The sequence below is a fragment of the Monodelphis domestica genome, chromosome 1, assembly GCF_027887165.1.
Source record: "Monodelphis domestica isolate mMonDom1 chromosome 1, mMonDom1.pri, whole genome shotgun sequence".
Lineage (NCBI taxonomy): Eukaryota > Metazoa > Chordata > Mammalia > Didelphimorphia > Didelphidae > Monodelphis > Monodelphis domestica.
The window spans coordinates 473,193,936-473,221,696 of record NC_077227.1 but is presented as its reverse complement, the minus strand read 5'-3'; the positions used below and the strand labels follow the sequence as shown (position 1 = coordinate 473,221,696).

The window sequence follows — 27,761 nt, the reverse complement described above, 5'->3', positions numbered from 1 at the left end:
GTCAGGTACTGTAGGAAAGAAAGAAGACAAAGTAAAATACTTGTTCTTAAGAAGTTAATCTAGTTATAGGGGAGAAGGCAGCTTCTCTAGACACTATGCTGAGCCAGAATGGAGCAAATGTGGAAGGGACCATATTTTAACAAGTGTACAATCATGTCTGAGAAAATGGGACATAAATGTGATTCAGGTCCTGAAACGAATTAAATGGTGAATATATTTGGCAGATGCTTATTTTTTTCCCCTCTGCACCAGAAACTTTAACTATTACCTTTAGGTACAAGACACACTTCGAAAATACAGTTGTCTCAGAATCAGCTCAAAGTTTTCGGGTTGTTTTTTTTTTTCTATTTGGGAGGGGAACAAGATGTTAGGCCAAATATGCCTATTTAGTTTCTAACATTAACTTTTAAATATCCAAATATAAATTGACCAGTTCAAATGTTTATTCCTAGCCTGTCTTCTCTGCATATTCAGCATGCTTCTTGGACTTCATGTATCAGAGATTGTGTGTATTCAAAGGGAAATTTATTTTAAACTTAGCCTGAAGCCTACTGTGATCTAGGCAAATCTCTCCAAAAAAAGATCATACCAAACATTCCAAAGAAAAATTACTTTGAGATTACATGAAATAGAGTTCCCCTTCACTATCATGGAAAAGGGAGAATCAACTCTCTCTCACTAATGATGAGCACAGCTAATGTAGGAATCCAAAACTCTATTCTCATTTTGTCAAATGTGGTAAGAACTATGGTAAGAACCATAGTTCCAGCTATTCCTTCCTTTGGTCAGAAGGAGCCCAAGAGGTAATGAATGACAAGCTGTGCTGAGGAGATCTCAATGGATTCTGCCTGGAAAGCTGCTATTTCTATTCAAGAGAATTAATACAACCTTGTTGGAACCTAGCACTCAACCTTGCTGATGTGAGACAATACCACACTAGTTAATTGGGGGGGGGGGGGTTGGGATGGGGGAAACAGGGAAAGGATCATAATCAAGAAGGTATTAACTGCTGGGAAAACTGGAAAACAATACAGCAAAAATTAGGTTTAAATCAATATCTCACACCCTAAAAAAATGGGTATATGATTTAAGAGTGGTATTTTAAGTAAATTAGGAGAACATAGAACAGTTTACCTGTCAGATCTATGGAGAAGGGAAGAATTTATGACCAAACAAGAGACAGAGAACATTACAAGATGGTATAAAATGAATAATTTTTATCATATTAAGTTAAAAAGGGGTTGTACAAACAAAACCAATACAACCAAGATTAGAAGGAAAACAACAAACTGGAAAAAATTTTTCTGACAAATTTCTCTAAAGGTCTCAATTCTCAAATATATAAATAACTAAGTCAAATTTATAAGAATCCAAATCATTCCCTAATTCATAAAAGGTCAAAGGATATGAATAGGCAGTTTTCAGATGAAGAAATAATAGCTATCAATAATCACATGAAAAAATGTTCTAAATCTCTCGATTAGAGAAGTGCATATTAAAACAACTCTGAGGTACAACCTCTCACCTATCAGATTGGCCAATATGACAGTAAAGGAAAATGATAAATGTTGGAGGGGATGTGGCAAAATTGGAACACCAATGCATTGCTGGTGGTTGTAAGCTAATACAACTATTGTGGAACACAGTTTGGAATTTAAAAGAATACAAACCCTTTGATCCAGTAATACTACTACTGGGTCTCATTTAAAAAATGAGAAAGGACCTCTTTGTACAAAAATATTTATAGTTGCTCTTTTTGTGGTGGCAAAGAATGGGAAACTAAAGGGACATCCCTCAACTGGGGAATGGCTGAACAAATTGTGGTATATGATGGGGATGGAATACTATTGTGCTATAAGGAATAATGAACAGGATGATTTCAGAAAGACCTATGTGAACTGATGCAGAGTGAAATAAATAGAACCAGGAGATAATACATAGTAACTGAAATACTGTGGAACCATCAAATGTGATAAGACTTTACTACTAATAGCAATATAATGATCCAGGACAATTATGGGGACTTATGAAAAAGAATGCTATCCACCTACACAGAAAGAACTGTTGAAGTAGAAATGCAGATGAAAATATAAGATACATCACTTGTTTATTTGGGCATATGTTTTTGGGTTTGGGCTCTAAAAGACTGCTTACAAAAATGAATATGGAAATATATTTTGCATGATAATAAAATCAACTCAGATTGAACTGTATGTCAGGTCTGGGAGTGGGGAGCGAAGAACAGAGAGAGATGGTATGGATCATATGACTTTGGAAAACTTATGTGGAAACATAATAAAAGCCTAAAAAATTTTATGAATTTTAAAAAGGTATTGAAATTAAACCACAGTGCTCCATCTGTGGAAATTCCTTTGTAAAATGTAAATGGCAAAAAGCAAGGAGAAAACACAACTGTACCTGAAGTTTTCTGTAAACTGGAGGATGCCTAGAAAAACAGAAAAGATGCAAACTAATTAACAATATGTTATTTGTCAAGGTTTTTCTAGACTTAAAAGCTTGCAGAAAAATTCTTTCAAGTTACACAGTCCAGAAAAGTATGAATGTTTATGAGATAATCTGGTCAGACCACCTGCTTAGAGACAGCAAGGTAAAAGTCTCTTATTTCACTAATGAGGCTTTTGATGCCTAGAGGTTCACTGACTTGTCCAAGGTCCATGTTGCCCATTTTGGTTGGATATAATAGGTAAGAAGAGCAAACTACTTATTTAGTTTCTAGTTTTTAAAAATAGGATTCAAGTGCTCCATTTCCTACCCCCTACCTGCTGAGGTCGCTGTGGATTTCCAGTAATAGCCCAGAGCAGCTCTGACTGCTTGGTCTTCCTCTCTCCAATCACCTTCATGCAGCCATCAGTATCAATCTGCAACAGCTAATGGCATAATCCATTAGTTAATCTTTAAAAGAAGGGAGAAGATACTCTTCTGATTTGCTGTGGACATGGTAACTCAGCCCTGTCAAAACTGATCCTACCAAATGGCTAAGATAATGATGTATGCTAGGGTTTACACAACAATCACAATGTTCAAAGTGGGCAGGATGTCAGTGGGTGGGCATCTGGGTTTCAGATTCTTCTGAAATGCTTAAAGAACCAGGGATTTAGACCATGAGTTCAAATGACACTAAACAAGGTCGTTAAGAATGCTACAAAAGTAGGGAGATTAACCAGAAATATTAGGAACCAAGAGGAAGAGGAGAAAGAGGTGTAGCTCAGCTATTCCAACAAAGATCTGAGAATGCCAGCTGGGTAGTGATAGGAAATCTATGGAGAAAGTAGTGGGTCATTTTTCCAGCATAATATCAGAAATTTTATCATGGGCAAGTAAACAGGGAGAGGGGTGGGCCATAATTACAGACCAAAACCCAGGGAGGCCCCAATACCATCTCTCTGACCATAGAGAGTGGATTGAGATCTCAGTCTCAGTTCTGGGTACAAGGGATTGAGGTGATGCTTCTTGCTAGACTCTGAGTGAAGAAGAATGCCAGGGCATTGCCTTTTGAATGACTTTATGAAACAACAAGATACAAGAAAACGAAGTGGAAAGCAAGAAGTAACTCTGATGAGGAGAACCTGAATCCACCAGGAGTCCTTCAGTGGAATACACCTACATTTCATAAATGCTTCCCTCTATCCAACTTGGACTTAGATCCCTGACTTCATGGGATGGACTCAATTATTCAACTTTGCTTTCATTTGCAATTTCATGGCATTAGGATACGTGTCCTAGGGACATCACTTCTGACAATCTCTGGGAGCCATTTCCCACTAGTACAAGATTTATCAAACTACTATCCCTTTATCCTTTCCTTATTTTTTCCTACTCCAATAGGTTAGTGTAATCTTCAAAAACTCATCAGAGCCAAGCCAACCTCTGCTTACCTGAATAAACAATGTAAACACAGGTGTACTTGTCAGATGGATAGTCTGCAACTTTGTCATGATGGCTTCTGCTGTGGAAAGGAAAAAGTCCAATGTAAAAATAATTGCAGCCACAAAACCTCTCTCCTTCAGCAATCTCTGGGGGCTCCCTGGTTTGTAAACTAAGAGGAGAGGTTAAAGGAGAGTCTCATCTTCAGGAGTGAGAGGGAACAAGGCTAAAACCTATACTTTCTGTCTTAGAGTTAAATCTAAGACAGGAGAGCAGCAAAAGTGACTTGCTCAGGGTCCCATAATTAGGAAGTTTGACACTATTGACTGTACTATCTATCCAGATACTTTGAAGAGATCAAGAAATTACCAAACTGTGGACCTGTCACAGTCATTCCCAACTCCTGCAGACTTCCAAATTTGGCTACCTACTGAGTTGAGAACAGCAAGGAAGGCAGATTATCATTAACCTTCCTCTAATATTAAAGTGTTGTTGGAAAAGACAACATGGAAATATCCCTCTTTGAGGGCTCTTTTCCTCACAAACATTTATTATGCAAAGGAACACTGTGCCAAGTATAGAGAAAAGCCTGAGATAAGGTTTCTACCCTTGAGGAACTTAATTCCAGTTAAAACAATCACCAACAGACCCTAATTCAACTCTTGTGAGATATTAATTTTATATTTTTTAAAAATTAAATTGGCTGCTACATTAAGCAGCACCCTCAGGACATTGGGCCTACTTCCATCCCAGGGCCTGCAGCCAGAAGAATTGACCCTTATGGAGAGAGGACTTGGCAATGACTTCTGTAGGGGCTATATAACCCCTGCTTCTTTAGCAGCTACCATGAGAAGACCTGGTAAAGAAAAGGTCTCATGCCTTGACCTTGTCAAAAGTTCAATATCAGAAGGGAAGAAGGTTTTATCAGTGGTAAGATAATATGAAAGAAAGAAGCCTTATGACCTGCCTTGCTGCTGCACTCTAAGGACCACATGGCCTTTCCATCAGAGTGGTAGCTGAAGCTTCCTTTATTTGTTGTGTCCCTATCCTGTCCCAGTCAGAATGTCCAAGAGTGACTGATCGTGCTTTCCTAATTATACCCCAGTGCTCTGCACTCAATAATTATGAAATTTTTCTTTTATTCTTTTAGGAATGCATATAGGCAAGAATAGGATCACAGGCTTGAGAACCAACAGGGATATTAAAATCTTTGAAAAACTGCCCTATGTCTTCTAAAAGTTCCCATTCCAGTGAAATGGGATCCCAAAGAATTGGTCTTAAGGATACCTTAGAAGTCATCAAGTCTAACCTCCCACTTAGTATAGAAAAATCTCATCTATGAACATTCTTGGTAGTATCTGGTTTATCTACCTAGTCTCTTTTTTCCAACTCTTCTAGTGTCTGGAATTTTTACTTGAATACTCCTTACTTTGCAAAGGAGTTGTTCCATTTTTGGACAGTTAAATTTCTTCCTTATATTAAGCCAAATTCTGCTTCCTTGGGTCTTTTACCCACAGGTTCCATTCTATCCTCTGAAACTAACCCATCTTCCATGTGACAATTCTCTCTCCAAATTTATAAAAAAGGCAACTATAAGCATCTTCTACACCACCACCCAACTGTTTTCCCTTTCAGTCTTAAACATGTCCGATTTTAGCTACTCACTAGCTATTTCATGTTAGGCTGGTCACTTAACATCGAGACTCATTTTCCTATCTCTAAAATGACCTATAGGACTAGATCAGTATTTCTCCAACTTATAGGTCTCAGGATCTCTTCAAACTTAAAAATTACTAAGGAAATTCTTTCTCTTCCCTTCCCTCACCACAGCTTCAGTTTAATTATGTGGATTATATCTATCAATATTCACTGCATTTAAAATGAAAAAATCTTTATACTATTATTAAAATAGTTTTGACTTTGTGGATCTCCTGAAATGGTTTTGGGGATGACACTCTGAGAACCTCTGAACTAGATATTCTTTATATCCTCCTTCCTACTCCAAATCCTAGGATCCTATGAACTATTCTACACATGATAAGATTCCATGTATATTAACTACTCTGGTTACCTAGAATTTAATTTGTTTTTTTTCCTCTTTCATGATCTGGAGTTTTCCCCTGGAACTTTAATTTTCTTAAAACATTTTGGTATTCTCTTAAAAACAGTTATCTCCATGTATCACCTAATTTATTAATCCTCTGATTTCAGAAAGTACTAGTCCAAAAGATATATATCAGTCCAACTGATCTGACTTCTCTTGCCCAGGACAAAAGGCTTAGAAGGAAACCCTTGACTACCCCCTGCTCCCTTATCCCTATGTAGTACCTCGAGTCTGCACTGTTACAGCCTTCCTGGAACTCCAACAAGGGATGACGATATCACCCACCCAAGGAGTCACGGCCATTAAGAGCTTGCGGTCCAGTCTCTTCCTCTGTATGCCAACCTTCTGTTGCCGCTGTCTATTCAGAAAAGTTTTGTGCCACACCTGTACCACTTTCTCTATAGCCATTCCATTGTCAATTTTGGATGCCAGAGATGAGGTGAATAGATGGGTCTTCTTTAGCCTCTCTTTCTATGAAGCAGAAACAGGGGAGGGGTGCTCAGGATTATCTTACAACACCACAGCACTTCTTGGAAGTACTTTTTGGACACATGCAATAGAAGACATTTTCCTCCAAATCACCATTGTTATATTTGTGGCAAGTTCCAAACATGAACTTGAGTCAAAATCAGGAGAATCACAGTTCATATTTACTCTGGCCACCTCAAATTTTCTCTGTAGCTATCTACTTTTAGGTGCCAGAAAAGACTTGACTAGAATAAAGGTAATGGTACTGAATACTGGATTGGAGGAGAGATGGCAACCTGTGGTGAACCATTTGCCTCTAGGTCCAGATGATAGTGGTGGTATTTGTTATCCAAAAGACACCTTTCACTCCTAAGTCCTGCTCTCCCCATCCCTCTCCTTATTATAGCACAAAGAGATCTTTCTGCCTATTTCATCTTTCTCATACAAATGGGAAAGCCCAGAAAAAAAAAATCTGTCCAAGCATAGGATATATCCAAAATGAGAGTGAGTCCCTGAAGGGCACTCAAAATGTGGACAAAAACAAAGAAACCAACATAGGTTGCATATGATTTGTCATGGTTATGGCTGGAAAGAAGAGTGAAACTGGCAAAACCAAGCAATATGAAAACTCAATATTCTTAGTCAAAGCAAAAAAAAAAATAATAATAATCACACAAACAAAGGTTCTTACTAGTTTCTGGTATTCTAGACAGGTATTGATCCTTATCACCTTTTTCACATCATTCAGGGGAACTTTTAAGATACGCTTCCCAGTTTTGGAGGCCTGCTTGAAAAAGCAAATAAACATAATCAAGAGAAAAAAAGAGTAGCTGGCTCTACTTACTAACTGTAGAAAAACCCTTCATTCACCATGTTGCAATGAGTTCTTTTTTCCTCCCAGAAAGCTAAGCCTTTCCAATACACAATTACACTGTGTACATAAAAGTTGCATTTTATTTCTGAAGTTTGTACTCCATTCTCGAGAGGACACACTGGCTTCATTCTCCATCAAGTGACAAGAATATCAGATTCAGTAAATACTGAATCTAAACTCAAGGGTCAGTAACTGTCAAGGAATATGAACAGCCCCTCTTCTACACACATTGAAATGTCTTCTTCTGGACAGTATGTACTGAGACATCCCATCTGGTCAAATGGCTTACCTCTTCTAATTCTTCCTGTGGCTTCTCCAGACCAATGTCAGCTGAAAGTGTTGTGCACTCCATGTCCATAGTGGGGGTCAAAATGTCTTTGTCTTGGCTAAAGTCCCTTCTTTTTGCCACTGCTACACTTGGAATTGCCTGGCTGCCATCTTTGGAAGGCCCTGATGCTTTGGAAAGGCAAGGGGAAATAGTGGAGGGCCTGGAATAGCACCATCCTGGATCTTTGCATGGCTCAGAATGACTGTGTCTGGTAGGCATCCACAAGTCTATGCTGGGCACTGTGTACTGGTGTTCATCTAGTGCTCCTTCAGCATCTTTCTCTTTCTCCAGGTCATTGTGCCACTCCAGCTGAGCATCCTCACTGCTGCTGCTGCTACTGCTACTGGAGGAACAAGAGCTGCATTTCTTCCGAGACTTCTGACGTTTTCGGGGCCTTTTCTTTTTCTGTGGGAAAGGAAAGGTTTGGCTTCTATCTTTTTCCAGTCTCTATTTCTCCCTCTTTTGCTAAGAAACAATAATAAAGCTCAATCCTACAAATGAATAATTTGAATAACAAATAACAAATAACTGAATAACAAAAGGGGACTTTTCAAGGATGAAGAATTTCCACCTAGAAATTGGGCATGGTTCTGGAGAGATTGCCCCTCTTACAAAGCAGTAATATCACTACTAAGCTACTTAGAGGCTCATTAAACAGAGGCTTGACAGCTCTAAGTCAAGTTAAAAAACTCAACAAGGTAGAGTTTGGCAAAGCTCTTTTGCTTATGAATCAACAGAGTTAAGAAGCCTTTTCTCTGGAAGGAAAAGCTCCCTGACCTTCACCATGCTTTCCAGGATGTCATCTAAGGTCCCTTCCAGCTCTAAAGACCATAATAGCCTTCTCTGTCAGATGCTGTGCTCCTAGGTCTTGGCAAAGGAGGAAATTAATTAAAAAACAAAAACAAAAAAACAACTCCCACGCCTTACCCTAATCAAGGCTTTCCATTTGCTCAAACATTGGGAGCCTGTCCGATGAGGCAATTCAGAGGCTATCTTTGCCCAGTGACCTAGCAACATCAAAGAAAACAACACAGAGAATCTTTCTTAAGGGACTGGGGCTTACAGACCAGAGCAAAAGAATCCATACTTGAAGGGCAACTTTCTAGTATGGGGCTTTATGCTTTTTGAAACATTAGAAAGTGGTGATTTTAGAGCTTCCTATGGCATAGTTATGCCACACTCCATCACAACAATGTGATCAGAGAAACCCCAGTGAAATGGAGACCAGATTTAGTGACCATTCTGCTGGGGGACAGCAAGGACACCTTCTGACTTATACATTCTACCCTTCACCCAAGTTGTGGCAATTATAGAATTAGGGAGAGGAAAACAACTCCCTAGATCACAATGAATTTCATTTGTAGCCTAGAAGTGGCTTTTGTACACCCACTGCAACCAGTATTTCAGATCTAAAACTCCCCACCTCTTTCCTTTGACAGGAAATAAAGCAGGAGAGCAGGGACTGTATCTCTGTTCATCTATGTAACCCTAGTGCCTAACACAAAGCAGAAGTTGCTGAATTTAACTGAATTTATTAAAAATGACACGTCTAACAGTTGAACCTTGATCTATTAATAGGAAATGAGAACTGTAGTATGTAAAATCACTAACAAGATATGCTACACATTATGATCTGTTTTTCAAGTCGAAGCGGTGTTATTACTACATTTTTTCCCTAAACTTTTAATGCAAATGGAAATGAATTCAAATTTGTTAGATAGTGAAAGAAAATACACAAGCACTAACTTACCAGCACCATATTTTTCTATTAATTCAATTAATTTTTCTTCTTCCTTTGCATTCCACCTCCCTTTCTTTAAGCTGAAATGTAATCTTCTTAGATATCTAAAAGTCAAAGACAGATAATGGACATTTTAGAAGTTGTCTGTTCTTGCTCCTCTTTCTACAGGCTAGTTAGGCCTTAAAGTCAAAGGATTACAAGTCCCATTTTCTTCTAAAAGTAGATTAGGATTCGATTGTTCTTTAGTGCATTATTCTTAGTTATAATTTCTTTAGTAAGAATCTAGACATCAGGAAATAAGATCTATCTGACATGACATACATCACCACCATCAACAATTCTTTGAAAGTGCTGCCATAGCAAGAGGAAATGAATCTCGATGACACATCTACATTCTCTCACCTTTCATATGATCAGCATCAAATGGGAGAATGTTTGACAAGGTAAGCACTCAACTCTGAGGTTGGGCCTTAAAATTATAACATGAAGCTAGGGGGAAAAAAATGAACTAGAGCATAAACTTTACCATGCCTATTGCTAGCACAATGTTCCAAGCAATGTGATAGAAAGCCAAAAAAGAAATTAATCTACAAGAGAAAAAAAAGCATTTTGCCCTCAGAAATAAGCTAAATACAGAAACAGAAGGCAGTCAGAAGAAGGCTTAAAAATTCAATTGGGCTATCTGTATTCTGATTTCCTTTATTCATTCCATAACACTTAAGTCAGCCAATAAATATTAAACTACTACTAAGTGCCAGGCATTATGTTAAACCCTAGGGATAGAAAAAGAGGTAAAAGATAGTCCCTGCCCTTAAGGAGTTTGCAGTCTAATGAAGGAGATAACAAAGAAACCAATCTATAAAGGATATATATAGCTATGTACAGAGTTTAGAGGAAATAACTAAAAGGGGAGGGAGAAGTGGAGAGGGAAGGAGAGTTGGAGAGAGGGAGAGGGAGAGGGAGAGGGAGAGGGAGACAGAGACAGAATTAAAATTGAACCTTAAGAAAATCATTTTGACAGATGAGTGGAAGAGGAATTGGAGTAGAGAACAGGCTGACTGCAACAGTCATGAAGTAAGGAGGGCCTGCACTAGGATGGTGGCAGTGCTATAAGAGATAGGGAAATGGTGGAAAGAGGTTACAAGGGTGAAATCTACAATCTTAGCAACAGCTGGAATATGGAGGGTGAAAGTAAGTGATGAGTCTAGGATACACCTAGGTTGTGAGTCTGAGAGACTGGGAGGATGATGTTGCCCTCTGGAGAAAAAGGAAAGGAAGGAGGAGGGAGCATTTAGGAGGAAAGATAATGAGGTCTGTTTTGGATACACTGAGTTTAAGATGTTTACTGGACATCCAGTTTGACTTGTCTGAAGGAAGTTGAAGATGGAAAACTGAAGTTCAGCACAATGGTCACAAAATGATAAGGGGCTGAGGACTCAAGGAAAGAGGACAATGCAGAGCTGAACTGGCTCACCTAGGAGTTAATAGGGGGAAAAGAGGAGAGAGTGCCTAGTTAGGGGAGAAGTCCCAGAAGGGAAGTAAAGGGTCAGGACATGAATGAGGAGTAGGGCTAGATAAAGTAAGATAAGGCAGTGAGAAAGGTGAAAAGCCAACAAATTATGGTCAGATAAGGAAATTTTTAGAATTCTTGAACATAAAGGTAGAATATCTGTGGGTAATGGCAAGATCAAGAGTATGACTCTCTTTCACATGGTTGAAGTAGGGTGGAGAAGATCATAGGAAGTAAATAGGCTGAGTAACCAAGTGGTCAGTGTTAGAAAGAAAGTAAATACAGATGCTGAGGTCTCAAGGTAAGAGGGCAAATGTTAGGAGGAAAGAGAAATTGTAAATAAAATACCAAACTTGTTGAAGAAAGACGGGGAATGATTTGGGGGTCTATAGATGACAGCACCTACTATGTGCTAGGTAGCTGAGCATACTCCAAGTGCCATCTGAAGCCAGGGATACTAAGACAAACATACAATTCCTGCCTTGTTCTGGGTGGGAGGGATCAGGAAACACATATTATATAGAAAATTAAGCAAAACATATACAAAGTAATTATTTACCACAAGGTTGTTACCAGCAACTAGAGAGGATAAAATTAGGCTTCCTGCACAAGGCAACATTTGAGCTAGGAATTCTAATGAGGAAAAGATATATTCCAAGCATGGTGGGGGCAGTCTGGGCAAAAACATAACGAAAGCTGCAGTGTTGTGTTCTCTAAATAGCAAGTAGGCATATTTGGTTGCATGCCCAATTCATTGATCTGCTTTTTCTCAATTTTATTGATGTAAGTGGGAAAGGGAATTTTTTTATCTTAACTTAATCAAGTACTTGGAGCAGTCCACCCTTTTAACTTAATCAGTCAGAAACTTGTGAATCCTTTTAATAAGAGTTCATACCCTCAGAGGAGGGAAGGTAGATCCCATAGACATGGACCTCTGGGCAGTGCTAGGCAAATTGAGAGACTTTGATTGGTTCCCGAGATGTGATAGATCGGCCCACAGTGAAAGGAAGGAGGAATCAGAGAGACAGGAAGTGACATGCAGAAAACTGTTTATAAAAGCCAACCAAGAGCATTCTGGGTCACTTCTGCTTCTGCTGTGCTGGTGGCTCTTGCTGAGGGAGGACTTCTGCACTGGAGGACTTCTGCTTTGGAGGTTGAGACTCTCCTGCTCCTCTGGCTGTAGATTGGAACTTTGTCAGGGAGTGAGTTAGATTTCTTCAGAGCAGACTTAGAGTGGTAGGCTACACAACCGCCCCTGGTGGTGGCTCCCCCTTCAGGGAATTGAACCCCAGTCTCCCACATGACAGGTGGGAATACTCACCACTATACATTGTCTAGCCTACCACTCTAAGTCTGCTCTGAAGAAATCTAACTACCTACCACTCTAAGTTCCAATCTCGAGCCAGAGGAGCAGGAGAGTCTCAACCTCCAAAGCAGAAGTCCTCCAGTGCACAGAAAACAGTGCAGAGGTCCTCCCTCAGCAAAGAGCCACCAGCACAGCAGAAGCAGAAGTGACCCAGAATGCCCTGGGTTGGCTTTTATCACTTCCTATCTCTCTGGTTCCTCCTTCCTTTCACTGTGGGCTGGTCTATCACATCTCAGGAACCAATCAAAGTCTCTCAATTTGCCTAGCACTGCCCAGAGGTCCATGTCTATGGGATCTACCTTTCCTCCTCTGAGGGTGTGAACTCTTATCAAAAGGATTCACAAGTTTCTGACTGATTAAGTTAAAAGGGTGGACTGCTCCAAGTACTTGATTAAGTTAAGATAAAAAATTCCCTTTCAAAGGATATAAATCTCCCCCCACCCCACCTTCAGCTATAGACCATAAAATCTATGTTATCACCTCATTGTCATTCTCTTCTGAATGAAATCAATGATTGTTTCTATGATTTGTTCTTTGGCCCACCAGTTTTGAAGAATTCGATTATTTAGGGGGCAGTAGGGTGGTTCAGTGATTGACAGCCAGACCTAGAGATGGTAGGTCCTAGGTTTGAATCTGACCTCAGACATTTCCTAGCTGTGCAAACCTGGGCAAGTCACTTAACCCTCCCACCCCACCCCCACCCCCCACCCCCCACCGCCTAACCCTTACCATTCTTCTGCCTTATAACCAATATACAGGATTCTAAGACAGAAGGTAGTTTATAAAAAAAATTAGATTATTTAGTTTCCAATTAATTTTTAATTTGCCTTTCTATGAATCCTTACTGATTATAATTTGTATTGTACTATTATTATCTGAAGAAGTTGCATTTATTATTTCTGCTTTTCAGCATTTGGTTGTGAAGTTTTTATGCTCTGGTACATGGTCAATTGTTGTATATGAAGTATGTGCTGCTTAAAAGAAGGTATATTCCTTTTTATCCCTATTCAATTTTCTCCAGATAGCTATTAAATCTAACTTTTCTAAAATTTCATTCACTTCCTTGACTTCTTTCTTATTGATTTTTTGGTTAAATTTATCTACTTCTGAAAGGGAAAGGCTGAGAGCCTCCATTAGTATAGTTTTACTTTCTATTTCCTCCTTAAGTTCCTTTAGTTTCTCCTTTAAACATCTGGAGGCTATATACCATTTGGTGCATATATGTTAAGTACTGATATTGCTTCATTGTCTATATTGCCTTTAATCAAGATATAATTTCCTTTTAATCATATCTATTTTTGCTTTAGATTCATCTGAGATCATGATTGCTACTCCAAGCAGGCTAATTTGGAACAAACTGTATGATGAAGAGTAATACCAGTTAATATAAATAAGCTGAAAGCTATGAGGGCTTTAAAAATCAAAAAAGCATTTTATAGACAAGGAGGCATTAAAACTTTTTGAGCAAAGGAGAAACATGGTCACATTTATACTTTTGAAATGTCATTTTAATAGGGGTGTGGAAGATAGGCTAGAAAGGAAGAGTAGCTGGCAGACCAATTAGCATGTCAGCTCTGACATACACTGAAGTCTCCCAACTATACAATTATGTAAAAGTCTTAATGAAATGAAATTCAAGGAAAAGTATGGTGAATTGAAAAAAAAGAATCAACAAGAACTAATATGTCCCAAAGATTTTATTGTAAACTTTATTCAGGTGGCACCCAATAATGATGGCTGGGAAAAACCCTCCCATTTATGACAAGTTTACTTGTTAAAATCACCAAGCTTTAATCATATTAAAATTACCATTATTAACTATTCCAGAAGAGAGAAGAGAATAAGAATCGAGTAAAGTTTCCAGCTACATCTGCTACTGCCACTAAGATCACAACAATTCAACTTTGCAATTCTACTTTTTGTTCTAAAGGGAACCATTCATTTAATCCTTCACTCATAGCCTCAGTTTTGCTACAGGAATGGATGATATATGTCATACCAAATTTCCAAGGTTTGATGAAAGGAAAAACTATCCCATGACCAACTTTAAAAAGTAGTTCATGGCGCAGCTAGGTGGCTCAGTGGATAGAGAGTCAGACATAGGGATGGGAGGTCCTGGCTTCAAATCTGGTCTCAGATGCTTCCTAGCTGGGTAACTCTGGGCAAGTCATTTAACCCCCATTGCCTAGCCCTTACCACTCTTCTGCCATAGAACTAATACACAATATTGATTCTAAGATGGAAGATAAGGGTTAAAAAGAAAAGTAGTTTCTTTGGAGAAATTACAGAAGTTTCAGATAAATTATTCATTTGCCCTGACAAAGGAGAGAGCAAAGGAAGATTATCCAATTTTTACATAGGAAAATGTATGGGAGATAGCAGCTTCAGGGTCTTTGTGCTCAAAGCGTAGACTATGCTGCCAAGTTAGTTCTCAATCCAACTGGGAATTGTACATCTTGCCCAAAAGACATCCCTTCAAGAAATGAATTCTAAGAGCACTTCTCCAGTCAGACTGTGATTGTTAAGCAAACATGAGGTCACCAAATGGCAAACATCCTCAATCATGTCACTTGGCTTCAAAAACCCCAGGCCTTCTACTTCACAATAGATAAGGCCTCCTATACTCCGGAAACATTTTAAAATAACACACCAATAGGGAGACTTCATTTGCCACAAAGCTCAATCCAACTCACCGATCTCGACACTGGGCATCACTCCTACCTGGCACCTCTTCCCGAATTTTAAACCAATCACGTTCTCCATATTTGGCAACAGCTTGGAGTAATTTCTGTGGGCAGGAATACACAAATCAAAAGGAAATTTACAATTTGCCTACATCCAGTTTTTAGATGAATGGAAGATGACTTAGAAAAGGTCTTGGAATCCAGAAACAGCAGCAAAGACAGAATTAACCACTTAGAACAGTGGTGTCAAACTCAAATAGAAATAGGGGTCACCAAACCATACACAAGGATTCTTGCAGATATATAGTGACTGAGAAAACCACATGTTAACATGAGCTGTGTTATATTGTATTGCTATTTATTTTGTTAAATATGTCCCCATTACATTTTAATTTGGTTTTGGCTGCCCTCAAGAGTGTCCTGTGATCTGAATGTGAGCTGAATATGTCCTGTAATCCATGTATGTGGCACCTCTGACTTAATACAATAAGCATAACTTTACAGAGGGCAATCAAGCTTTGCCACAAAAAGTCCTTTGGCATCATAGATGGAGCCAGCATACTGGCCTAGAAAAATAATCTTTTTGACGTAAAATGCATACAGACATAGAAGTTGAAACATGAAATGGTGATGGGTATACAATGATAGAGAATAAGGGGTGAACAAGCTTACAGCATCTTCTTCTGGTGTCCAGAATCCTTTTTTCAAATTGGGATTTAGGCTCTTGGTCCAACGATAGATCAACTGCATTGAATCTCTACCCTCCATGTAGTAGACAACTAGGAAACAGGATTGTTTTGAAACAAATTCTGAAAAGCATGTTTCTAGATTGATGGCTAAATACAATTTTCATGACTTATTAAAATCTATAATCTGTGCTCACACACATTTTTCATTTATTTATTTATATAATGAATGTCTCAAATGTATGTCATTTATATACTTCTCATGAGAATCCTATTCTCATGAACAATGCTCATAAAGAATATTTTATACACAGTACTGACTCCAAGATGGAAGGTAAGGGTTAAAAAAAAAAAGAATGCAACATCTAAGATTTAAACCCAATGCTTCTCAACCACAGACATTCTATAGTAGAGCACTACCTTGAGAGAGAAGTAGAATGAGAGGAGTGAAGAAGTAACAGACTTACTTTTACGATAAGGGATATGGTTTCCAACTCTCATTTCCTCAACTAATTGTGTGAGCATATGGTCTTCTTCTTTTGTCCATTCCTTCCGCTTCAAGTCTTTGTTATACTGCTGGTACATTTGTAGACACTGGAAGGCACTTCGGTTGGTCTTTTGAAGAAACCCAAATTGAAAGTAAAGAGAAAATTACTCCACTGTCTGAGTGTGAAAAGACAGAGTATAAAGCATCTCCTTCTTAAATTCCCTCCACCAATTCTCAAGAGCCCTTAACACTAAGTTTGGTATAACTGATGAGGTATGAGGAGGCAGGGCTAAGTGGAGGAACAATGATTAAACAGATATAATGCAGAAAAATAGTGAACAACTTTCTGAGAAGTCATTGTGACTTCTATACATCAAATCATATTTTTTTAGCAACTACCATTTTAAAACTGGAAATGTATTCCCAGGTGGAAAAATGCATACCAAAGAATTGAAAAAAAGAATGGCCTAATAATGTAGCAAATTTTAAATTACAGCTATGAAAAAGCTCTTTGATGTCTCCTCCTGCGTAGAAGTGACTCTGGGTTTCTGAGGGCTCCTGAGCAGAGGGGAAAAGATCTGTCTGACAGCTTCAACCAAGTTTTGAGCATGGTCCCAGTGACAGACAATATTATCTACTATCCAAGAATTAGTCCAAGTTCAGAGCTTCATCACCAGAGGTTGGTGACTACTTTGGCTATGTTAACTTTGAAATTTCTGATAAAACATTGATATTTAATAGGTCACAAAAGAGCATTGCCAAACCACAAATCAAAATCAGAGAAACCTTAACACTTTTAGGCCAAAACTATAGGTGAAGTATCCATGATATATGTACTATGACTCTTTAAAAGCAATCTAAAACTTAATTTCTTTCCCAGGAAAATAATTTCAAATTTTTAACTGATACCAGGAGCTCCTTTATAAGAATCTGATTTGTTTTAATAGCCTTAGTGTCTGATACTTAACAGCTGTAGATACCTAGACGGAGGTTTTGATATCCCTTTGTACATTATTTGTGCCCTATCTTTTGAGGTTGGATCTCTCTGGAATGGTTTGGTTGCAGAAGAGAAGTAGTAAGTCTAATATCTATAAATTTGTGATTTTCCATTTTTACAGTCTGTGAGCAACAGAATGCAATTATGATTTATTTTTAACAAACCTGATAACAATGCAAAAATTATTTATATCCATCCAGCCAATAAAAAGATGTTTCCTAAAATTTGTTACTTCTTAACTTGTGTATACTTTCCTTTCAGTGAATAAACCTTCAAGGCAAAGAATTTTTCTGCTTCCTTATATCTTTATGCGGATCTTGAAAGATTTTTAAAAAAACCTTTACCTTCCACCATCTAAGGCAAAGGACAAGTGAGAGCTAGGCAATGGGGGTTAAGTGACTTGCCCAGAGTCATATAGCTAGGAAGTATCTATGGCCAGATCTAAACCCAAGTCTTCCTATCTCCAGGCCTCGCTTTCTATCTACTGAGCTGCCTTGCTGCCCCAAATCTGAAAAAATTTAAGAAATGTCTAACACTATTTGAATCTATACCTTTTTGCAAGCTTTCTAATACAGAGAACAATGTGTGTTCCTAAGTTTTTGCAATTTTAAAAAGTACATCAGTCATAGTTCTCCCCATGAATTTCATGTCAGCGTTGAAAACATATTCTCTAAATTCTCTGAGTAACAGAAATTAACAATCCATTCCTTTATCCTGGGCTACCCTACTGCAAGCTTTTACTAATCTCTAATACCTAACAACACTTGAGTTTGGTACACACTCACATGCTTAATACAAACTCCTCTACTTGGCATTTGCAGCCCTTTCTAAGCTCTACTATTCTTTAAGCTGATCACAAAGAATTACCACCCAAGTATTCTCTGCTTTCACCAAACTGGTTAGATGCTATTTGTTTTACATGATATTTCATCATCAACAGTATCTGCATGCTGGGAATGCTTTTTCTCATTTTCATCTCTTGGAATCTCCAGTCCTTCTTAATTCTTTTTAATATCACCCATTATCCCTCTGTCAAAATCAATACATATTTATTTCCTCTATTTATTTATATGTATTTATATTCTACTGTGTCCCTACCATAGCATGTAAGCTTCTTAAGGGCAGGGGTATTTTTGTATTTGTATCCTCAGCACTTGACCTAATAATGAAAATGATTTCTCTATCTAGAAGTGTTTCACTTTTTTTTTTAAACCCTTACCATCTGTCTTGGAATCAATACTGTGTATTGGTTCTAAGGCAGAAGAGTGGTAAGAGCTAGGCAATGGGGGTTAAATGACTTGCCCAGGGTCACACAGCTAGGAAGTGTCTGAGGCCAGATTGGAACCCAGGACCTCCTGTCTCTAGGCCTGGTTCTCAATACACTGAGCCACCTAGCTGCCCCCTTGTTTCACTTCAAAATGTAAAGAACTCCTTGACTAATAGAGAAAAAGATTGTATCTATCAGAGTTTAAACCTACTGGTTCAGAAACATCAGCTGAATACTCCATAACTAAATGCCCTTAACCCAAATCATGTGTGGCCTGCCCTCCAGTGGTAAAAATGTAAATTGCTAGAGTAAAAAAATTTCTCAGAAGAAATCCATCTCTTTTCATTAAAATAATTTAAGGAGCAGAAAGGGGAAGAGGAGTTTGCAAAGGGGAAATGACTCTGCCCCCAACTCCCTAGCAAAGCCTTGAAAAAACAAGTAATGTGGGCCATTTCAGGTTAGACAAAGAAAATAAATTTTCCTCCTGCTTTTTCAAATAGATTTATAGAACTCAATTTCATTCATCTTGATTTTAAAAAATTCTCAAGGTAACAAATGTAAAGCTCCACCTTGTCTGCAGGCCACAGCTATGATGACCAAACTGAGATCTTCCAGGTAAGAGAACAGCTTTCAAGGAATCAAAGGACTATAGGGTCTTTGAATTTACTTTTTTTTTTCCTGTGACTCTGAACAGCATGTGCCTCTAACCTAGGAATGAGTGTTTCCCTGAGGTCATAAATATTTAAGGTGGTAAAGTCATTATAACCTCCCCCAATACTGCATTTTGTGTTCTGTGCAATTCTTAGCATGAATATTTTCCTAATGTTTAATCTAAACTATCCTGGGTACAATTAAGGCCATTGCTGCTTCTTCTCTCCTAAATGAATGAGAGATTCTCCCTTCTGGGCCACTGTATTTCAATCACAGAAAAAATAACTAAGTCAGGGTGGCTGGTCTCATTATAGAAATCAAAGACAGGAGATTCTTTCTAGACTGCTATGGTTTTGTGCTTGCATGGATAACATCTTACATTCAAGGCAGGTTAGTACATTGAAGGCACTTCTCACATTCAAAGTACAATACTGGCTTTAACAATTTGGAATTATGCCCAAGGAGTAAATAAACAGTAAATGTGGTAATACAGTAAAAAAAATCTGCAAGCTTCTGTCATTGCAAGCCTGGCTATGTAGAAATTACAGAGAAAAATCATGTTGAAATTTTGGAGTACTACAAGTACTACTACAACTACTACAATTAAGGAAAAATAAAGAGTTAAATTTTGTATCCCTGATGATTGATTGGCTCATTGTTTTAGGGCAATGAAGTTAAGCTAGTTTGGAAGTAATCCAAGAATGGGAAAAAAGATAGGTATCCAGAGTGGGAAAAAAAATGAACAGCTTACAGTTTAAATTTAACTTAGTACTTAACCCTTTCCTAATGATGAAAATTATAGTTACCTTAAAAATTGTAAAAATGTTTAAAGATGTAACTTCAATATGTTAATATGAGCCAATTATTGCTATATTTGCTGCGATATCAAAATGTGTTTAGTTTTAATTAAAAGTATGAAACTGAAGTCTGCCTTACTTGCCCTACTCCACCACAGGCCACTTAAACATGCACCCCCATTCCATCTTTTCCTGTTATTAAAAGGGGAGAATGCACTGGGAGTCTTGGCACAAAAGCATGGAGACAATTTCTACATGTTAAAATCCTCTAGTTATAATGTGGATGTGGTTGTGAGAGGGCTATCAGGTCACACTCCCCACACTGTGGAGGCCCTCCTTAACTCACATCAAACAGCATTTTTGAGCTAACATGCTAACTAATTTGAGCCATCACTTCTGTTCCATGATTGGTGAAATTTTACCATTTGAAGTAAAAACTCTTCAGACTGCAACTAATGTTATTTTGAGTTTTGAATTCAGGTATAGTTGTCCGATAGATCATTAAGTTGGAAATCTACCACAAGAGAAAAAGCTACAAGTTACTCAGAAGAAATGTGATCCTGAATGATATGTGAAGTCTTTATCTGAAAAAAGTTGAGAAGACAGCTGAGATGGGATCCTCCTGACTTATGTGAATAGGAATGTTCCCACCTGACTGATTAATCCTGAGTCTGCTATGAGGCAGAATTGTTAATGCATGACTAATTGTCAACTGTGATACTTACGTGAACTCAGAGTTAAAGGTGCTAGTTTACATGTGATGAACCACGCTGTGCCTTTCCAGCTTGTACCTAAAGGGACTAGTTTTGATACTATTACAATCCTGTCCTTGCTTTTTCCTTTTATAGCAAATTTCTATAATCAAAGCAAGTAAGTAATAGAAGATATGAGGCAATGCAAATATGCAAGCTGTTTTCAATCTGAATGTGTATTAAACATCTAGAGTAAAATAATATTTGGACTTGTCATTTGCTTATTAACACACAGTCCGTAAGATTCAGTTCCTTTGAATATGGTTAGCAACTAGAAATGTTTTACTAAAGGCAACCCATTTAGTATACACTGTTCTCTGTATACCATTGGGAATCACCTACTTAAGTGTATCTGCACCCCACCCCAAGTTTTTGTTTCAAATGGCATATAATCAGTCTTTTGTAAGCTAATACATTTGTGTAATCATTGAACCTAATGATGGAGAAACTTATTTGCAAAAAAGTATTGCTGCTTATGTTTTTATCTATAGAACTAGATTTCTAATAGCATCTGATCCTCCTAAAGGAATTGAGAGTTTTTCCTCTTTGTGATATGACATTGTTATAACTATGTCCCTTTTCTTTTCTTTTCATAGCAAATTTCTTTCATCAAGACAGATAAGTGGTAGTTTTGTAAGTACAATATTAAACCTATTAATTGATAAGTTGATTCTGGAACATCTCTAAGTTACTATAAGCTGTAAGTATGAAAAATCTTGGAATTTTAATCTGTGGTATATAGGGTTGACACTCTCCCCCAAATGAATTTAATATGGATAATCCTAAAGAAAGTAAATTTATTTTCCCATTTTTAAAGTACTGGGTGGTGGAGTGAAGATGGTGGCTTAATAGCAGCAAAAGCCAAAAACCCTCTGACTATTCTTCCGTACCAATCTTTTAACAAGTACCATTTTAAAAGTACTTATACAGAAGATTTTTATGCCAGGCAAATAGCAAGTAGTATGTAAAACTGAAATTCCCTTTAGTTTCAGGGTTAGAGAAGCATATTTAAGAGATTGTACTAAATTGTACTGTCTTGTTACTGGCAGATTTTAATCTAGGAACCTCTACAAATGACTTGGAACCACAGAAGCAACGCCTCCTTTCAAAGCTGTCTGGAAAATGAAGTCAATTCCAGATTTCAACTATCAGATTAACTGTTTTCTTTCCCTAAGTTAGGTGCATTTGATTCCCCCTTCTCTTATTTGCATCAATACAGACTGTTGTAATACCACAATGGACCCAAAATGCAATCTTCCAGCTCTCCAGAACTGTGGCCCATGGAGAGAATCTTACCAAATGTTTAATAGTCTATTATTCCTTTGAGAACCCTTAAGTCCTTCCTCTCCTTGGGCATCTGATGGTATTCCCTTATATCCTCTTTGTTCTTACTATTGATTCCTTTGCTATCTTGTCCTTGCCTGTTTAGTTGCTTTGTTAAATTTGTTTCCTCTTGACTTTCCCAGTTCTAGTTCCAGATGGTAGTTACTGAGCAACAAGTACCCTTCTGACCACTGGCCACTATTGCTGCTTCTTTCTATTCCTAGGAGTCTTGTGATGATCCCTGCTCCACCAAGTAATATGGGATTCTGTGCTCATCCCTGATCCTGTGCCCTTATTCAGCAGGAAATAGTTCCAGATGACTGACCATAGCCCTGTCCTGGTTCTGGGCCTTTTGTTATTTGGAGCGGGGAATGATGTGATCTGAAATGTCCCACAAACCCTGCCAAATAGTTGTAAACAATTAAAAGAACATGGAAAATAACTAGTCAATTAGAATGTGGCTACCTCTCAAATAAGACATATAGGTTGCTTAGTTTCACAATTATGAGAAAACTCCTCACATCAACCTTTAGACATAACCTAGGTCCTTGATTGGGGGTCTCTGGACAGCAAGTAGAGGTGGTTCAGTTTTCCAGTCACACAGGACTAGATTCAGACAATGCTTAATTTCCACAATCACTGCCTTCCTTAGAGGCTGCATAGAAAAGAGCAAAATTTGGCTGAAAGTTGCCCTGGGGTATTTAACATATCATTAGCATCCCATTTATGTTGTACTTTGCTCCCCCTCTCCATTCCTCCTCCCCCCAAAGAGAGTGAACCACGGTACCACAAAGACCAAAGTAGAGCATGAATAAAGTGGCATCAGTCCCCTGGAAACATAGGACAACAACTGCCCAAACAAACGACCCCTTTCTTATTAAGTAATGAAGATAAAAAGCATTCCCCCAAATCTCTTGGGGCCCTTTCCATAGCTACATCTTTTCCTTGAGAACCCTTTCTATCACTAGGGCCATTTCTTTCCTCCCCCTCTCAATAAAGCTTGATCCCTCACCATGGAGAATGCCTAAGTGATTGATTCTTATTGGTACTACTTGTATCCCATAGAGATCAAAGAAAGAGGAAAAGGACCCAGATTTACAAAAATATTTACAAATAGCATTTTTTTGTAGTAACAAAAAAAGTTGCATTCTGGTGCACACAGACTATAAAAATAAAAAATTACAAATATATTGACATTAGACTTATTATTCCTCTTCTGCAACTGAACTATTCCAGAGAGATCCAAACCAAAAGATAGGGCATAAATAACATATGAAAGGATATCAAACCCTCCACAGAGGTGCCTACAGCTGCTAGGTATCAGACACTAAGGCTGTTAAATAAATTAGATACTTATAAAGGAGCTCATGGTATCAGCTAAAAATCTGAGATTATTTACCTGAGGAAGAAATAAAGTTTTAGAGTGTTTTTAAAGAGTTATATGACATACATCATGGGTACCTCATCTCCTACAGTTTTAGCCCCCATAACTTGAGAACTGCCAAATAAATTATGACATACAAATGACCATGACGTACAATGGCATGATTTTAGAGAACTGATGAGGAAATATGCTATGTATTTCCCACCAGACAGGTGATAAATTCAGGAAGTAGAATATGAAATTTAAAAAAATTTAATATATTTGCATTGTATATGCTTTTTTAATATGATTTTGGAGGTCTTTTCACTGTATCCCTAGAACTTATCATAGTGCCAGGCACACAGTAAGTGCTTAATAAATGCTAGTTCATTTACTGACTGGGCATGGCCAATGCAAGAATTTGGTCTACATGACTACAAATATTTTGTTATTAAGAATTTTTGTTTCAATGGTTAGAAGGGTGAAAGGAAAAGAAAATTATTTTTAATTGGAAAAAAAACATTAAAAAAAACTCTGCCTTTAAGAAAAAACATAAGGTATATAGGATTTAATTTTCCCTGAGGACAGAGGGACAAATATCCTGCATCAGCATCTGGAAATAGGAGAGGGCCTCTACTTTTCTCATAGTAAAGATAATAGCAATCCCTATATGCTTGGCCTTGATGAATAGGCCAGCTTTAGGGAAATTTTCCTATTCCATTGGAAGGTCCTCATCCCAGCAACCTGGAAGACAGAATAAGTCAATAATACAGTAGAAGATTTTCTTCTCTCTAATGATCAGCCTTCTGAATTCTCCAGAGAAGTAGCAATGAAAGCCTAATCTACTAGGATCAAGATGAAAAGAGCCTTACTCCCAGCTCTGCTGCGATTTTCTGCCACTCCAAATAATTGTGCTTTGCGGCAATCTCTTTCAGGCGCTTGGTCTCTTCCTCAACCCATGCTTGCTTGTTGATGCTTGGGTGCTCACAATTCTGCCAAAATTTCCGAATCTCATCAGCACTTCGGCTGCCTTCAAACTGCACCAAAGCAGAAATACACTTTGTAAAGACATGACCAAATTAATCTTTGTCACTAGCATTTGTGTAGGTGGTATTTGAAATTTTAAAAGAAGGTTAATATAGACATAGTTTTTATCTTTCGGAGGACTGCAATCCCAGTCTTCTGCACAGTAAAAATAAAGGCAGGTCTCTTTTGCAAAGTAATCACTATATAAGTTGTTTAATTCTGACTCTGAGGTATCACCTCACACCTAGCAGATTGGCTAACATGACAGCAAAGGAAAGTAATGTTGGAGGGGATGTAGCAAAGTAGGGACATTAATGCATTGCTGGTGGAGTTGTGAATTGATCCAACCATTCTGGAGGGCAGTTTGGAACTATGCCCAAAGGGCGATAAAAGACTGTCTGCCCTTTGATCCAGCCATAGCACTGATGGGCTTGTATCCCAAAGAGATAATAAGGAAAAAGACTTGTACAAGAATATTCATAGCTGCGCTCTTTGTGGTGGTCAAAAATTGGAAAATGAGGGGATGCCCATCAATTGGAGAATGGCTGAACAAATTGTGGTATATGTTGGTGATGGAATACTATTGTGCTAAAAGGAATAATAAAGTGGAAGAATTCCATGGAGATTGGAACAACCTCCAGGAAGTGATGCAGAGTGAGAGGAGCAGAACCAGAAGAACATTGTACACAGAGACTGATACACTGTGGTTCAATCGAACGTAATGGACTTCTCCATTAGTATCAATGCAATGTCCCTGAACAATCTGCAGGGATCATGGAGAAAAAACACTATCCACAAGCAGAGGACAAACTGTGGAAGTAAAAACACCAAGGAAAAGCAACTGCTTGACTACAGGGGTTGAGGGAATGTGATTGAGGAGAGACTCTAAATGAACACCCTAATGCAAATACCAACAATACGGAAATGGGTTCAAATCAAGGACACATGTGATACCCAGTGGAAACGTGTGTCAGCTACAGGAGGGGTGGTGGGAGGGGGGAGGAAAAGAAAATGATCTTTTTTTCCCCAATGAATAATGTTTGAAAATGACCAAATAAAATGTTTAAAAGGAAAAAAAAGAAATTAAAAAAAATAACTTGTTTAATTCTGCACAGAGAAAAATCCCTGCTGCATTCCAACAACACAAGGAGAAAATAAACCTCTATATAATTATTTAATAAATGCATGTTGAGGGTCAGGAAAGAGATTAGGCAAAAGACTAGAACTGAACAGAAAAATCTGACTTTCAAATACAAAACTCAAGAGAAGCATAAAAAGGTTAACATGTCAGAGAAATCATAAGGGACTCAATAAGGTTAAAATGTATGCCTTTCCAAGGAAGATGATGCATGTATCTGTTGAGAACTTTATTATAAGTTAGAATTCTACAAAGAAAGACAATATGGAAGTGAGTCAATTATGTTGGGATAATGTTAAAAAAATGGATAGGGGAGAAACTATAAACCCAAAGATTCATGCTTTTGAGGCAAGAACTTACCACTTGAGAAAAATTACTAGGAAAAGTGGAGAGCAGTTTGGCAGAAGCTAGCCACAGACCAACATCTCACATCATAAACCAGGTCAAAATGGATAAATGGGGAGCAGCTAAGTGGTTCAGTGGATTGAGAGCTAGGCACAGAGATGGGAGATCCTTGATTCTGTGAACTTTAAAATTACTCCACCCTACTTAGATAAAGTTGTAATCTCCTGATTGAACAATGAAGGTACTTAGTTCTCATCTTATATAGTGAAGCTAGAACTTTAAGCTAAGTCTATTTTTAGCTCTTAATACAAAAAGGTGTTAAGTAACTATAAAGGTTAAATTACTCACAAAGAGGTCAAGTAACTAACAAAAGGTGAACTTTACAAAGAAGTATTAAGTAACTCTAAAGATATAATCTAATCAAAAGAAGATGAGAACTAGGAATGGACATTTAGAGGAGGAGACACAAGGGTGAAAGGTCTATATATTTGGCTCCCTAGCTGTGTCCAGAAAAAAAAAAAAAGAACCCTTGTTGGCGGTGGAGAGTTAGCTGAGAGCAGTGTACTGAGCCTTCTGGCATCTTAGCATGGCTACAAGCTATTTGTCTGGTTCGGTGGTGAGTTTCTGGTTGAGTTTTCCTCCTTTACTTTCCAACTTTATCCTTTTAGAAGCCTCTAATCTTCATCAGAGACATAGAGGCAAGGATTTTAAATTTCCTCCTAGCACAGGGCAAGCGGGAGAAATCCTATATCCTCTTCCCTCCTGCTCTTTAAATTCCTTCCCTCTATGTTAATTAAATTTACATAAATTTCCAGACTGACTTGGGTATTTATTTTGGCGACCAATTAAATCTAGATTTTAAGTCACAACCCTAAAATCATCTTTTCCAAATCTGGTCTCAGATACTTCCTAGTAGTGTGATCCTGGGAAAGTCACTTTAATGTCTACTGTCTAGCCCTTACTGCTCTTCTGCCTTGGAACCAATATACAATATTGATTCTAAAATGGAAAGTAAGAGTTATTTTAAAAAATGGATAAATGATTTAAACACCATGGGTGATATCATAAGTAAATTGGGGGAGCAAGAAAAAAAAATGATCCTGTCAGATTTATGGACAAGGGAAGACTCTTTCACCAAACAAGAGATAGAAGAGATACAGGGAAGTAAAACAGATAATTTTAAGAAATTTAAAAAATTTTGCACAAATAAAATTCAGGAGAACAAAATTAGACAGAAAACAGGAAATTAAGGAAAATTTTTTTCAACAAGTTTTTCTGTAAAAGGTCTTATTTCTCAAACTTATAAAAAATAAGTCATTGCTCAGTTGATATATTATCAATGGATATAAACAGGCAATTTTCAAAAGAAGAAATCAAAGCTCTCTATAGTCATAAAAAAACTGCTTTAAATCACTACTGATTAAGAGAAAGACAAATTAAAACAACTACAAAATACCATCTCATACCTATCATACTGGCTAACATGACAAAAAAAAATGACAAATGCTGAGAGGAATGAGGAAAAATTGGGATACTAATATACTGCTGGTGGAGCTGTGAACTCTTCCAACCATTTTGGAGAGCAATTTGGAACTATGCCAAAAACGTTATAATCTTTGACCCAGCAATACTAATACGAGGCCTGTATCCCAAAAAGATCAAAGAAAAGGGGTAGTACAAAAAATTTTATAATAGCTCTTTTTGTGGTGGCAAAGAATAGAAATTGGGGGGGATGCCCATCAACTGGAGAATGGCTGAATAAGTTGTGGTATAAGATTGTGATAGAATATTATTGTGCTATAAGAAATGATTAGCAGAATGCTTTAAAAAAGTGAGAAATTTTATATGAACTAAAGCAAAGTGAAGTGAGCAGAAATAGGAGTGTTGTAAACAGTAATAGCAACAGTGTACAATGATCAATTGTTAAAGACTTAGCTACTTTGAGCAAGATTAATGATCTAAGTCAATT

General features: G+C 37.7%; 1 protein-coding gene across 7 annotated transcripts in view; it reads right to left on the bottom strand.

Annotated features, from left to right (window-relative positions):
• The window catches only part of SNAPC4 (small nuclear RNA activating complex polypeptide 4), a 59,664-nt gene that overhangs the window by 6,856 nt on the left and 25,047 nt on the right, over nt 1–27,761 (bottom strand). For 5 of the 7 annotated variants that reach the window (XM_007475313.3, XM_007475310.3, XM_007475311.3 and 2 more), the window contains 12 exons: nt 24,156–24,320; nt 16,114–16,261; nt 15,633–15,739; nt 14,970–15,064; nt 9,410–9,504; nt 8,587–8,666; nt 7,621–8,064; nt 7,149–7,244; nt 6,214–6,460; nt 3,897–3,967; nt 2,781–2,888; nt 2,419–2,446 (listed from right to left, as the gene is read on the bottom strand). In XM_007475313.3, the coding sequence (XP_007475375.1) occupies nt 2,419–2,446; nt 2,781–2,888; nt 3,897–3,967; nt 6,214–6,460; nt 7,149–7,244; nt 7,621–8,064; nt 8,587–8,666; nt 9,410–9,504; nt 14,970–15,064; nt 15,633–15,739; nt 16,114–16,261; nt 24,156–24,320 (1,684 nt within the window). The remainder of the gene's footprint in view (nt 1–2,418; nt 2,447–2,780; nt 2,889–3,896; nt 3,968–6,213; nt 6,461–7,148; nt 7,245–7,620; nt 8,065–8,586; nt 8,667–9,409; nt 9,505–14,969; nt 15,065–15,632; nt 15,740–16,113; nt 16,262–24,155; nt 24,321–27,761) is intronic. The other 2 variants (XM_007475314.3, XM_056812691.1) reach the window with 2 other exon arrangements.